This window comes from Podarcis bocagei (assembly GCF_964188305.1).
Source record: "Podarcis bocagei genome assembly, chromosome: 14".
Lineage (NCBI taxonomy): Eukaryota > Metazoa > Chordata > Lepidosauria > Squamata > Lacertidae > Podarcis > Podarcis bocagei.
Genome location: NC_138139.1, coordinates 5,732,566 through 5,746,631, shown reverse-complemented (window position 1 = coordinate 5,746,631; position 14,066 = coordinate 5,732,566). Strand labels below are relative to the sequence as shown.

The 14,066-nt window shown below is 44.3% G+C and overlaps 1 protein-coding gene across 2 annotated transcripts in view; it reads right to left on the bottom strand.

Annotated features, from left to right (window-relative positions):
* Nucleotides 1-14,066, bottom strand: part of MYO1E (myosin IE) — a 109,564-nt gene that overhangs the window by 58,121 nt on the left and 37,377 nt on the right. For both annotated transcript variants that reach the window (XM_081170521.1, XM_081170522.1), the window contains exons 2-5: nt 13,661-13,804; nt 9,892-9,981; nt 8,892-8,986; nt 1,708-1,795 (exon numbers count right to left, since the gene is read on the bottom strand). In XM_081170521.1, coding sequence (XP_081026647.1) covers nt 1,708-1,795; nt 8,892-8,986; nt 9,892-9,981; nt 13,661-13,804 — 417 coding nt within the window. The remainder of the gene's footprint in view (nt 1-1,707; nt 1,796-8,891; nt 8,987-9,891; nt 9,982-13,660; nt 13,805-14,066) is intronic.

Below are 14,066 nucleotides of genomic sequence, written 5' to 3'. Positions count from 1 at the left end.
TAGAATCATCCCCAAAAATAACGGAAAAGGCTATTTATAGTGTGCAATTAAACCAATTCCAGAAACAACACAGTGCATATTTCCGTCCAGTCACTGTTTCTTTGACTACTAACAGAGACCAAACCATGCAGACAGTTATCATTGTTTCCCATGGAAAGAAAACAGGAAGGGCATAATCAACGTGAGTACAGTAAAGCAAATAAACAGCAGGGAGTTGAGGGGCAATGACAGCAGCCGCTTGGTAGGAGGAAGCAGCTACCAGTTCTCTTAAAATAGCCCAGCTACCCATCCGCTGGTGATCTCATGGACACCTGTCAGCCAGATGCCACAGCTTGCTCACTGCCTTACCCTTCAGTTGCTGCAACTCCTCTACACCTCTGGATGAAAAGTAAGTGCACACGCAGCAAGGGTCAAAGTGGTTGATTTTCAGGCTGTTCCTTTTTCTGACTTAAGATGGAATTCAGGACGGAGAAGGCTCTGAGCCTCCAGAACTGGCACTGCTGTACCTGTACAGGTACACAACAGGATTTCAGGAGACTCCCTGTCCAATTCCTCCTACAGAGGAGAGCCTGTGTGGATTATAGAGAATGGGAGGGCTAGAGGGTGGGTAGCTGGCCACCAGATTTCAGTGTTCTAGAAATGTCACATACACACCCATTGCCTCTTTACGCTGGAAGTGGAGAGCAAGATACAGTAAGTAGAAAGAATTAGGGAGGGGAGGGGAGGGGAGAGCTGTTGTAAGTAAGAAGAGCCCTGCTGGATCAGACCAACCCCAACATTCTTTTCCTACAGTCCCCAATGCAATGCCCCTAGGAAGCCCACCAGCAATAGCACTCTCCCTCTCAAGCATACTGCCATTGATGCTGGAGGTGATATAGCTATCATGATTAGTTGCCATTGACTGCCACATCCCGCTATGCTGGGGTGCCTGGTTGTGATCAAACAGAAGTGGTGGAAACTGGGATTCCCTTTCTTTTAGTGGGAGCGTGGGGGAACAGAGGCAGAAGTGAGAACAAATAATTTTTTGAAGGGCAAACATAAATGCATTTGAATGTTTTAGGTAAAGTCAAACTGATTGGCAGTGGAAACGGTCCACTGGTGCTGAGCCATTCAGGAGCCAATGCCCAGATGAAAAGGACACATTTTTAAAAAAAACAACAACTCATCCTCGAAATCCATTGCTTGTTCTCAGCATTGCAACACAGGGCTATACTGCCCCCAAGCATGGAGGCTCCATTGAGCCAACCATCCTGGCGGGATGGGGCTTCTATGAGTTAAGCAGGAAACAGCAGCTTTGAATGGGTGGAGCCCAAGGGAAGGCAAGTGGGAGTAAGTTAGCAATGGAGAAGGGGCCTTCATCCGTTACAGAGTGGAGGGTGAGGACTGGGAGGCAACAGTGACACAGCTGAACAGGTCTATGTCAAAAGAGCATCAATAAGCACTGAAGGAATTAGCCCCCACCAGTCCCTGTAGAACAGGGATATTGACAGGATTAAAGATACCATTGAACAAGCAAGAATAGATGCCCCTAACTAACCCAAGGCTCCTTTCAGTAAGTTTCAACTTGTTTCAGCCTCAGATTAACCCACTGAGCCCATGAACAAGCTACACAGGAGTCCAAAGGGAATGCCATCTGATGACAATCAGTGTTACAAATACATCCCCAAGTCAATGGTACAAATACTTCTCCCATCAGTATCCACTTACCTGCACTTTTGGACCTCCTCCTGATATTTTGGAGATGTAACTCATGATGTACTTAGCTGCCACAGTCTTCCCAGCACCACTTTCACCACTGGGGGGGGGGGGGATAGAAGTAGGATATATTTGAAGCCATCCAAAGGCAGAGACCCCAAATACACGGTTTAGCATTACAAGTACAAGCAGACTCGAGCCTCAACCTCATGCATTCTTCCCTTCCATTCTTGCTTTGCAGCAGCCCTTCTAACTTCTCATTTCATTCACATCCCGTGAACTGTGGCTTGTGCATAGTATGCCCACCTTCTTGGATTGAAAACTACAGTTCAAAGTGAATATATGATCCTGATTTGCATGCAACCCATAGTTTCAAGATTTGGATGCAAAGACAAACAACAGTTTGCACGAAACCAGAAAATGAGGCTTCTAATCTCTGCATGTGATGGAACAAGGAAGCATACAAGCCAACATTATATCTGATCTCCTTTACATCTGCACACAATGTTTTTTATTCTGGTTTTATTGATCAGGAGCCTGATAAATTTGTTCAATATAAAAACTGTAAAACTAAGCAAGACAACAGTACAATATTTATGAACTGCAATAACCAGAAGTGAGTCCTATTCCTGCTGGCCTGACTCTTTCCGAGCCCTTCTTACATATCAGTGAAATCCCTCCAGGGAACTGTGGTCATTCCAGCAAAAGGATTTTTCTAGAGTGGTTGTGCACCAGTTCCTCTCTCTTCTATTGCTTTTCCAATAAGCATATAAAAATGTGCACTCTCCTTTCTAATTCATCCCCCTTTAGGGATCTCTCACCAGAAGCATTCTGCAAAAACATGTATCTTAAATTTAAAAAACAAAGCAGTTATAAGTGACTCAAAGCCACTAAAGGTTGGGGGTAAAAGAACACAAGAGCGAGAGAGAAACATAATGCATCCCATATCCATTTCAGGGACTTTTGATGCCTCTATTAAGTGTTCCCATGTACAGTTACCAAAAACTGCAATGTGTGTTGAACATTGGAAAAAAACATAAAGAGAAAAACTTGGACAATAAAAGCATCCTGTATAGCACTCAAGAGTGATGACTAAGTTTTACAGAGAGCCTTTGTTTTCTGCACTACCTCATTTCAGTAGGCATTTTCAAAAAATTATAATGGAGAAACAAATAATATATAGGTTAATAATATACATTTTGATTCACAGAAGAAGAGCCTGGCTGTTGGATCAGATCAAAGGCTTACTTAGTCCTCATAGGATGCCCATGTCCATTAAGGGAAGCCCCCAAGCAGGGCATAGGCACAACATCTCTCTCCCTGCTCATGATCCTGTGGAACTGGTATTCAACTGTATACTGCCTCTGATCCAGGAGGGAGCATATATAGTGATCATGTCTAGAAGCTACTGATGCCCATGTTGGTGGCCTCCATCAAATCTTGTGGAAAACAGCTACAGTTAAACCATAGTTTGATGCTGGTTTTAGAGTAGTGGTACCTATTTATCTACTTGCACTGGTATGCTTTTGAACTGCTAGGTTGGCAGAAGCTGGGACAGAGCAAAGGAGCTCACCCCGTCACGCAGATTCAAACTGCCGACCTTCCGATTGGCAAGCCTAAGAGGCTCAGTGGTATAGACCACAGCGCCACCCGCGTTCCAGTTAGATTACTACCAGACATGATATCATACATCTTTGCCCAGTCTGGTGCCCTCCATATGTTTCAGACTACAGTTCCCATCAGTCCCAGCCAGCATGGTTGTACGATACTGGGGCAGATGGAAGTTGTAATGTGAAACATCTGGAGGGCACCTGGTTGGTGAAAGGTGATATAATACACCATAGGCTACTTTTGCCCCAAGCAATACAAAAGCTTTCTCTAGCACTCTTAAAAACTGGTTGGCCTAAGTAAAAAACATTATTTTTAAGAGATGGTGTGCTGAGGTGGCTCAGAAGAGGAGCTATGAGCCAGGCCACCCCTTCTTCTTTGGTGATCACTCGTAGCCGAGTTAAGATTGTCTTCTATGAATATGATCTTAACAGTGTGTCCATATGTCACTATGGAGGGCAATTCTGGATCTGCACATCCTTCCATAATGGGGACAAAGGTTTATGGGCGGGAGTTCATCTTGGTGAGGATTTGCCAAATGTGCCTTCCTCTTAGCTCATTTTTCCCTTTCGTCCTGAGTTTGTGCTTCTTCAAAGTCCATGACACCTTTAGTGAAGGCTGTTCTCCAACTGCAGTGCTGGCAGGCCAGTGTTTCCCAGCTGTCGGTGTTTATACAGTGGCACCTCTGGTTACGAACGGGATCCGTTCTGGAGGCCCATTCGCAACATGAAAAGAGCACAACCCGCAGCGGCGCGTCTGCGCACACACGGGTTGCAACTCGCCGCTTCTCCACATGCATGTGACATCATTTTGTGCTTCTGCGCATGCGCAAGTGGCAAAACCCAGAAGTAACCCTTTCTGGTACTTCCGGGTCGCCGCGAGACGTAACCTGAAAGAACATAACACGAAGCGGATGTAATATGAGGTGTGACTATATTACATTTTTAAATATTTGCCTTAAGATTTGCCTTAAACCTCTTTTGCTGTCCACCGACATTACACTTTCCATTCTTAAATTGGGAATAGAGTAGTTGCTCTGGAAGACGATAATATGGCATGTACTATGCCTGAAAGGGGCCCATCAGTGGTGAGAAAGATTATTGGTGAGAAACGGTCCTTCTGTTGCCTGGCCCTTTTCACTGGAGAGGTCATTCATTGAATCCTGGGGTCCTTCTGCATGCAGAGCAGGTGCTCTTGAGGTATTGAAGCCACAGTTAGTTGATAACAGAAAGTAATGCTTCTAAACCTCTATTTGTGGCTGTTCCTGAGCAGGCGAGAGCCCACAAGCCTATTATTTGAAGCCTGCCCTTCATCATAATAGATCCCAGGGTGGAGTATAATGCATAAATTACAATGCACAGCTCACATAAAATCAACTGAAAGCAATTGAAACCATAAATCAATGTGAACAATAGGAACAGCTAAAAATACAACACTGAAACCCCAGCAGTTATAGAAGCTGCAAAGCAGGCTTCCTTAGGATTAAACTTCAGTGCTCCATCTGAGCCTTCCCAGCGTCTGTGAAGCCATTTTGAAAATTCAAAAAGCATTCTGTAAATCCTGTTTCTAAATACTCATTTGGCTTGCTTTTATCATTCTGGGGGGACCAGTACAGCTGCTCACACACGTTACTTAACAACCGACCAGCTGACAGGAAGTTCCAAGATGTTTAAAAACATGGCTTTTGTTAGGAAGTGCATAAATAGTCCGATTACAGAATTAAGGATTTGGGGACTCAAAGAACACACGGCCATATTCTCAACAAAGAAGATTTAAAACCTGCCTTCTAACAGAAATGACTCTATCCCAAGAGAGCAGGGGGAGGGGATATTTGAGCTACCAAAGGTGGCATAATGCCTACATGCAGTGCCAAATTCAAAGAGTCTGTGGTATGGAAGGGGGAAAGGTGGCCACTGAGGATGGCAACAATTCTTGGGTGAAATAGTAGTCATGTTTACTCAGGCACAAGTCCCATTGAGCTGAATTGGACTCACTTGTCATATTATGACCTAGTTGGGACTCCTGCAATGCAGGGGGTTGGACTAGGTGACCCTTGGGGTCTCTCCCAACTCTGCAATTCTGTGATTATTACTCTGCATTCCATTTGGAGAGGTTTGCAGGGAGAAGAGAAACAGCCACAGGCAGCTCAGCAGCCTCTGAGAAGTCAGACTCAACTATATGCTTAAATAAATTACGAAGTCCATGCATTAGTACTATTACAATTAAATGAAAAATCAAAGCAGGATTTGGTGCCAGAACAAAGTAGGAGTTTAGCTGGTGGAGGCTGCATTGAACAGGCTCAGTCCACTGTGCCCTGTTCCAATGCCACCATCAGACACATGTACAGTGGTGCCTCAGGTTACATACGCTTCAGGTTACATACGCTTCAGGTTACAGACTCCGCTAACCCAGAAATAGTGCTTCGGGTTAAGAACTTTGCTTCAGGATGAGAACAGAAATCGTGTTCCGATGGCGCAGCGGCAGCAGGAGGCCCCATTAGCTAAAGTGGTGCTTCAGGTTAAGAACAGTTTCAGGTTAAGAACGGACCTCTGGAACGAATTAAGTACTTAACCCGAGGTATCACTGTATAGGGTGGAGAGGTCTGCAAAAAAACCCCACCCATTGTATTGATTCTGCTGTTTACATTCACGCAAACCATGCGTAAGTTCTAGAAGATGCAACACCATATTCATTGGAAGAGCAAAAGCAGAATAAGTTAGAAAAAATAATGCCATGACAAATAAACTACAAACACACAAAGAGATGGATTACAAAATCCCTGAAGGAGAAGGATGCATTTAAATGCTGAAATATAAAAGTTGAAAACTGAACCCAAGGAATCATGCAGTATCAAGCACCCTGATTTTTAAGTAAAATTAAGTGTTTCCATAATGAAATCTGAGCAACTGGATGTTTAATTTTTAAAGGGTTATTCAATGAAGTGCAACACCCTCTTTGTTGTAATGAGGCTTGCACAGCTCCAGGGGTCAACAGGGCAAGCACACCTGATTGTCTGGGTCTCTGTTATTCTCTACAACAGAGCTGGGGAACTATGGCACTCCTGATTTTTCTGGACTATACCTGCCATCATCCCTGGCCATTGGCCACACTGGCTGGATCTGATGGGAGGTGGAGAAACAACATCTGGGGGGCCACAGGTTCACTATCCGTGTTCCCCAGGCTCAGAACTCCTCCATTATCCACAAAGGTAAAGCCAGTTATCACATGAATTGACCTTTGGATCTAGGAAGACCTTTGAGCTCTTGATTTGCAAAACACCCCCCGCCCCCAAGACAATGTTGAGAAGGCGAAGGGCCTCATGCCTGCTACTTCCTAGAAAAGCTAGAATGTCCCATTTCAGTCCTTGACATCTCCAGGTGGGGCTGAGAGAATGTCCCTACCTGAAACACTGGAGAGCTGCTGCTAATCGTCATAGACAATACTGATCTAGATATTAGGCAGCTTTCTGTGTTCCTAATGCTGCACTGGGCAGCTGCTGTTGGTGCCCCATAAGTTCTGTACTTTTCCATATGGCCACCACAAGACTTTGACTGGACAGCCCCTCCAGCAAAGTGGAGAGAGGTCTAGATTTGTGTAACTGTGTCTAACAGGGTTTCAGTGCCACTTGTGTATTAGTTTTAAGCCTGCCTTTCTCATCTTTGCAGAGGTGGACTTTAAATGAGGTTTATTCCACAGACCCATTCTGAACCAATAAATCAGACAATGGGATCTGCTTCCCAAATGGTTCACAGTCCTCCTCCATCCGGGTCTTGAGTGCCCAGGAGCATCTTATAAATAGCTGCAGTTGCCCCCTTCAGCCCCTGTGGATGAGCTGCTTGCCTTTTAATTGTTGCAGCCTACCCTGAGACGTTATGATGAAGGGGCTAGTATTATTAATAATAATAAATTTCATCATCATCAATCTTTATTACGGTTCAGAGACCCAACAAATCATTACAAAGCAATACACAATTCATACAGCCTACCTCCAGGTTAGACAAGAATTTTGTTCAGAATATAGGGATTATTTGTTCTTGCAACCACCGATAAAAACTTTGCCACCACTAATGTTCTAGCATTTGTCCGGTCTTCCAATAGGAACCTGACATAGTGAGCCTCTGATTTTCCCAGGAAAGGTACCAGCAAGGGTAGTATCAGTTCAGCCCTGGCTCGCTCATATTTTGCACAATGCAACAAACTATGTTTTATGGAATCGATGTCTTGAGCACACGAGCAAAGTCTGTCCTGGTATGGCACTCCTCTCAACCTGCCATCCAACACTGCAGAAGGAAAGACGTTTAGTCTGGCTTTGGTAAAAAGCCTTCAATAGTTTGGTACTGTCAGGTTATGGGACATTATGATGAAGGGGCTAGTATTATTAATAATAATAAATTTAGATATTATCAAATTAATATGCAATGTAATATCATCTGCTGTAGGGACCATGTTTCTAACCACCAATCCAATGGCTCAAGGTAAAAATTTATTTCAAGCACGGTCATTCTGGGACCTAAGTGGTGACTGTCATAAAGCTGATATGGAGGAGAACACTTTGGCCACAGCACTGCTGCATGTGTGTTGCACAGCATAAAACAAGAAGCTGCATTTCTAACCACGTCACTGTTTCTTTTCTTTACCCCTAGCCGCACTCAAGGAGAATTCCTGTAAGCAGTAAAGAGTACATTTATTTTTAAGCTTCAGATTCCAGAAATAGACTCAAAAAGCCACAATGATGATACGTTGGGAAATAAAAGACGGCTGGTTGCTCCCAGGCCAAGGATATTTGGGGCATAATCGAGCATGGCAGGGAAAAGGACCCTGAAGATGACCGCATTTCATTTATTGCCACAGCAACATATCCACCCGATACAGAGATCAGCACAAAAAGATTTCTGAAATGCAGAGTTGGCCACTAGTGGCTCAAGGGCAGGAAGGTACTTGGGAGTTTATGACATATCAGCCAGTACTTCTTGCATCACATTAGCCTTCCAAAAAACAAATGAAAATGACTTATTCCCAATAATCCAAAGGGTCTTTGACAGAGATCAGCCAGCTAATAGAAAAGGGGCCCTAACAAAGATTTGTAGATTAGCACTGTCACCCAGAATTGAGGCTGGATGTAAAGGAACTGGGTACGTGGAAAGGCCACATGAGAATGAATGGTGGACACTTGAGCAAGACGTATTTAACAGGATGGACACTACAACCAGGGAGGCTCAAGGGAAGGGAGAGGTGGGCTCTGGACTGTGGAACAGACCTGGAGGCTCGGGACACAAAAAGCCAGATGCTTTCTGGGGGGCAAACTCATGTTCTTTATTCATCAGCCACAGTGTTCACTCACTGTCACACACAAAGCGACTCACACTCGCCCTCTCACACATGACTAAGTTTACTGTGACTGCCTTATATCCATTTAATTCAGTGGGCCTACACTGAGTCAGATACAACACTTTGAAGCAAGTCTGGTCAAGGATGGCATAGACAGTTATTTGCAGTAGAAGCAAGATGGGCTTCTAGACTGTGTCCAGTGCCCCTTGTCCAAACCAGGGCATAAATGCAAATCATGAGGTTAAAGAGCAAGTCCTTACCTGATGATGACACATTGGTTCTCTCTGTCAATTATCATATTTCGGTACATATTGTCCGCTAGAGCATAGATATGTGGTGGATTTTCATACTGAGCCTACGGGAGGGAAATACATGTGAAGCACCAGGCAATAAATGAAACTGTTACTAAGAAAGGTCATATCAACAACAAAAAGATAACTTCTCAGTCATTTAAACAGTACAGCATTCACCTCCCCCCCCCCAAAGGGCATCCAGAAACTGACAGACAGCTTCCAACTTCTAGAAACAGATAATTTGGTGCAATGAGATACTGAGGTGGGTTGAGCGGACGAGGCCAGTAGTGGGTCCAATGGTCAAGAAGGTGGCTTCTGCACATGCTGTAGAGGGGGGAGTGAGGGGCAGATGGGGCTCGATGGAAGGTAGTCCATCTAAGAGAAGGAAAACTCTGATCCAAAACCTCTGCCACCTTGTGGGATATCTTCAGGAGAAGAAAAGGCTAAGGAGTAAGCCCTACACAAATCCAGAACAGAGCCCTAAGACGGTTGGATGGTGTCTTGTATGCCTCCTTCCGGCAACTCCTGCAGCCAGACATATTGCTCTGCTTTCCTTTGGACTACTTCAATGAGGCCAAGAGGGAGGTCTTGTCATCTGGTCAGCCCAGGCTTATGCCCCAGGAGGTCACTTCAGTGCTGCTAGTGCAGCGGTCTGGCTTCACCCCCAGATGTGCACAGAAGCCAATAATAATTTCACATTTGTACCCTGTTCATTTACTCCTTTTTCTTTCTTTCTTTCTTTCTTTCTTTCTTTCTTTCTTTCTTTCTTTGGGACTTTATCCTCAAAAGCTCCTTTTTTGTATTTATATTATTTTGTTAACATCCATTTTCTTTTCATGTGAATTGTCTGTTTTTGTTGTTTAGAAAAACAAAATTAAAGAGAAAAAAGAGAAGAGACAACGGGCCTCAGCAAACCTTTAAACGCTTTTTGAGAATGAAATAAGCTAAGAGAGAAATCATTACTTACGGCTCCTTGATACATTTCAATTTCTTTCTCTCCAAAATATGGCATCTGCTTGAACGGGTTCACAGAAATCAGCACTGATCCAATATATGTCTGTGTTTGGATCAGTCAAGGTTCACAATGCTTAAAAAATAAATCAATTTATGATGCAAACTCCCTCTTCACCCAATTAGACAACCCTCTGCTTTTCTATATTGCAGCCCATGTGTGAATGTGCATACATTTCAGCTTGCAGGCTCAAAACATAGATAGTACAGTAGAGTGGTTACCAAGCAAAATAAATCTTAGTTGTTTAATTATACAGGAACATTAGAGAAGTACATGTGGAAGCTGCCCTAAACCAGATCAAACCCTTTATCCATCCAGTCCCCACCACCCTCTGCCCTGACCAGCTGCATCTCTCGCGGGGGAGGGGGGTCTCAGGGCTGTGGAGATTCTCTTCCATCATCTGCTGCTTCCCAACCCTTTCAGTTGGTGATGCTATTTGGGTTTCATCCTGGGGCCTTCTGTGTACAATGCTTCCCCTTCCTCCAGTTACAGATAGGTAGCCGTGTTGGTCTGCCATAGTCAAAATAAAAAAATTCCTTCCAGTAGCACCTTAAAGACCAACTAAGTTAGTTCTTGGTATGAGCTTTCGTGTGCATGCACACTTCTTCAAATACACACATGTGTATCTGAAGAAGTGTGCATGCACACGAAAGCTCATACCAAGAACTAACTTAGTTGGTCTTTAAGGTGCTACTGGAAGGAATTTTTTTATTTCCCCTTCCTCCAGTTCTTTTAGATGAAATTATAGTCAATTAGTGAAATAATAAAATATGCCCGAATTTGCATAGGAGCAGAACAGTTCAGGCACAAAATACACACTTCCTTTGTTTTTAAGATGATGCCCATGTGATATGTCACAACAGCTGCCATTTTGGAAGAGGCATCTCCTCCTGTGCAAGCCAGAAGATGAAGTGTCTCTTTTGGGATGACACTTGCCATCTGCAGTTTCTCCAACTCTCAAAGTCGACTTCCTTAGTTGATCAATATGCTTTTCTACTGACTCATGTAAGCAATTCAGCATTGCAGCCCTATACATTAGTATCAGGATATGCATATTGTGTTTGGATGACTGGTGCTGCACAAGTGATAGCAACATTTAACGCTTTGCTATTCAACACACAGACACACACCCAACACAGGCACAATCAGCACTCAGTGTGCACACAGCAGCCCATTGTCTTGGGATAATAACTGCAAGATGATGTCATGCTGCAAATAATAAAAAAGCAACTAAGGCAAACAAACATAACTTCCATATTGTGCGAAATTGCTACATTTGGAGGATATCCATGGAACTGTGGCACCACTCAGGACAGCTCTATGGGAAATCCAGAACTGTTTGTGTGAACATAAAATATATTGAAGCAACTTGTTGATTCAGTGTTAATAATTTATGGAATGATTCAATAACCTTCTCCAATATGAGGAACACTGTAAAAAAAAAATCCTATGATTGATGGCGGTGACAGCTGAGCCATTCAGGAGCCAATGCCCAGATGAAAACTAAAAGGCCTCCCTTTTTGGAATTTGGGAAGTGGAAAAAAGAAAGCAGTGAGTGTTGCTCTTAGCTATCAGGAGAATAGCACCGGATCTTGCAAAGCTTTTTAGGCCTGAGTGAGATTATGGGATGCCAAGCCTTGAGGAGAAGACGCCTGTTACAGACTAGGAGAGCAGCAGAAAAAGGGTCATCCCTGTGCAAGTTAGAAGCCCAGTAAGCTTACGAGGGGAGGCCAGACTGGTGCTGGAATTCTGCAACAATCTGAACTGACAGGACAGTCATGGTGGAAGAAGCCACTCAGACTAAGAGACTGAAGGATCTCTCCTCAGAACTGAAGCTTGCCACCTGTGAGAAAAGCAGCTTGAGACAACACACAAACTCCAGCCTGGTTGCTCAAGTCTGTTTGACTCCAGAACAAGATTACACTCCTTAAGAACACCTTCTCACAAGGGAGAACTGTAAGTGACACATAGAACTGCGTAACAAAGCACATGTGTTGTATTTTGATATTTATTTGATATTTATTTTGATATCTGAGCTTTACTAGCACAGTCCAACGTGGAAAAGCAGCATATGAACTACCGTATTGGCCCGAATATAAGCCGCATCTGAATATAAGCCGCACCTTTAAAATTGATTGGGGAGGAAGAAAAAAATGAAAAAAATACCCGCATATAAGCTGCTCCATTCCTCGCTGCTCCTGGCTGTATGGGGGGTGGGGTTGGAGCTTTCCCCTTCCTCGCTCTCTCCCTTCCCAGCCTTAGGGGAGAGGACAGGGGACTATGCACGGGACAGCTGTCAGTTTGCTGCACTCCTGGCTGCATACCGTAAGGTCGCATATATAGGCCGCACTTCAACTTTTCACGGTTGGAATTTGGGTAAAAAGTGAGGCTTATATTCAGGCCAATATGGTAATCCTCTGCAAGGGGCCTAGCAATAGAGACATAGCATCTTCAAGGGAAGGAGTGCAATGGCTGGGCTGCAGAGAAGAAGTAAGTGGGAAGATGTCAACTCTTTTCCCACCAGCCAATATTCTATGGCAATTGATGCAAACATAGTGCTTTATCACCTTCAAAGTGAGAAGGGGGATTTCACACATTTGTGAGGTTCAACACACACCTGAGTGAGGAAAGGGTGGTGAAGGGTTAATCACTTCCCCCTGCTTTCCCACTCCATAGCAGCCCCCTCCCAGCTGCTTTGCTCTAACCCAAATCACATGTGTAACTTATATAGCTCTGCCACAAGGGGAATGCAAGGACTCAACTACTAGGGAGTGAGGAGGGAGGGGGAGAGAGAAGGTTAGTCTCTCCTCTTCCGAAACTCTACGTTCTGCTGAGTAGCTCAAAACTGGATTTTATGTCTGCAGAGATTATGCCTGAGAGTGTGAAAGCAGGCAGCAGAATAGCAAGCCATTGTGTCTCACGTCAATGGAATCCTTTCATAAGTCCCTGATATTTCAAGCACGAAAGCAGGTTTGGCAGCAGGCATGGGCTGGGGTGGGATGATGCTCTTAGGAGCATTCACTTTCTCCTCCACAACATCCCCGCTGCTTCCATCTTCGTTTCAAGGCCCTTCAGAGCCCGCAGACCCGTCATCCTCAAACACACGGCTAACATTTACAAGCCAACGAGGGCTAGCGTGTGCCCCACACCTGGCACAGCAGTAGGCACAGAACTACGTTTTTCTCCCCAACCCCAGCAAGACATGACAGAACAAAATCTAACAGGTGCAGCTTCCCTTGGCAGACCGGCAACGATGGGAGAAAAGACTGGTCCTGGTCATTTGACATCTTTATTCTACTTTACTTGGCATGGGGAAAACTGTTGCTAAAAAGAGTCCCTGTCCTGCTGTGTAGGGTCACTACCAATCAGCCCAGGTGTGCTAGCTTTCCATGTGCAGAGAATAAGAGACAATTCAAGGGGATTGAACCTGGGACCACATACCCCACTGGACATCCTCCCTGATGGTTTTTGTCTGGTTGGAATGTGTCCCTGAACTGTGACAGAGCCTCTTAATTGTCTGGGTGGAGGTAAAGCCCATAGAAACCTAACTTTTGCCTGGCTAGAATACAGCCTCCTGTACACAAAGGGGTAAGAATCACATCCATTGCTCTACTTCCATCTTTGGTCACATCCAAGCATGCACAAATGACCGCAGAATTATGCCTATGAGGAAATGCCACCTTCGAGCTGATAAATGTCCCCCAGGCCCTGCTGTAAAGGATACAAATATGTAATCATCCATGTATCTCTTCTTGAGGTTCTCCACAATGGAATCTTCTGAGATCTTGGAGAGAAGGACCATGTCATCCACCCCGCTGTGCTTGACATTGTGGCTCTGCCAGTGATACCGATAATGCCCCTTGCTCCCCTGCAGGAAGAAAATTATTATTTGATTTTATCATTATTTATTAAATTTGTATAAAGCCCTTTCTCTGTAGATCTTAGGGCAGTTTCCAGCATAAAACAAGAGGTGTTGGTTTAGTCAAGAAGAGTTTTGGGAACTTTGTTTTTTACAATCATGCGGTACATAAATTTTATGAAATGAATACTAAAAAAGAGCCTGCTACATGAGACAAATGATACACCTAGCCCAGCGTTCTGCTCCCAGTCAGGAGTGTACATTAGGAAAT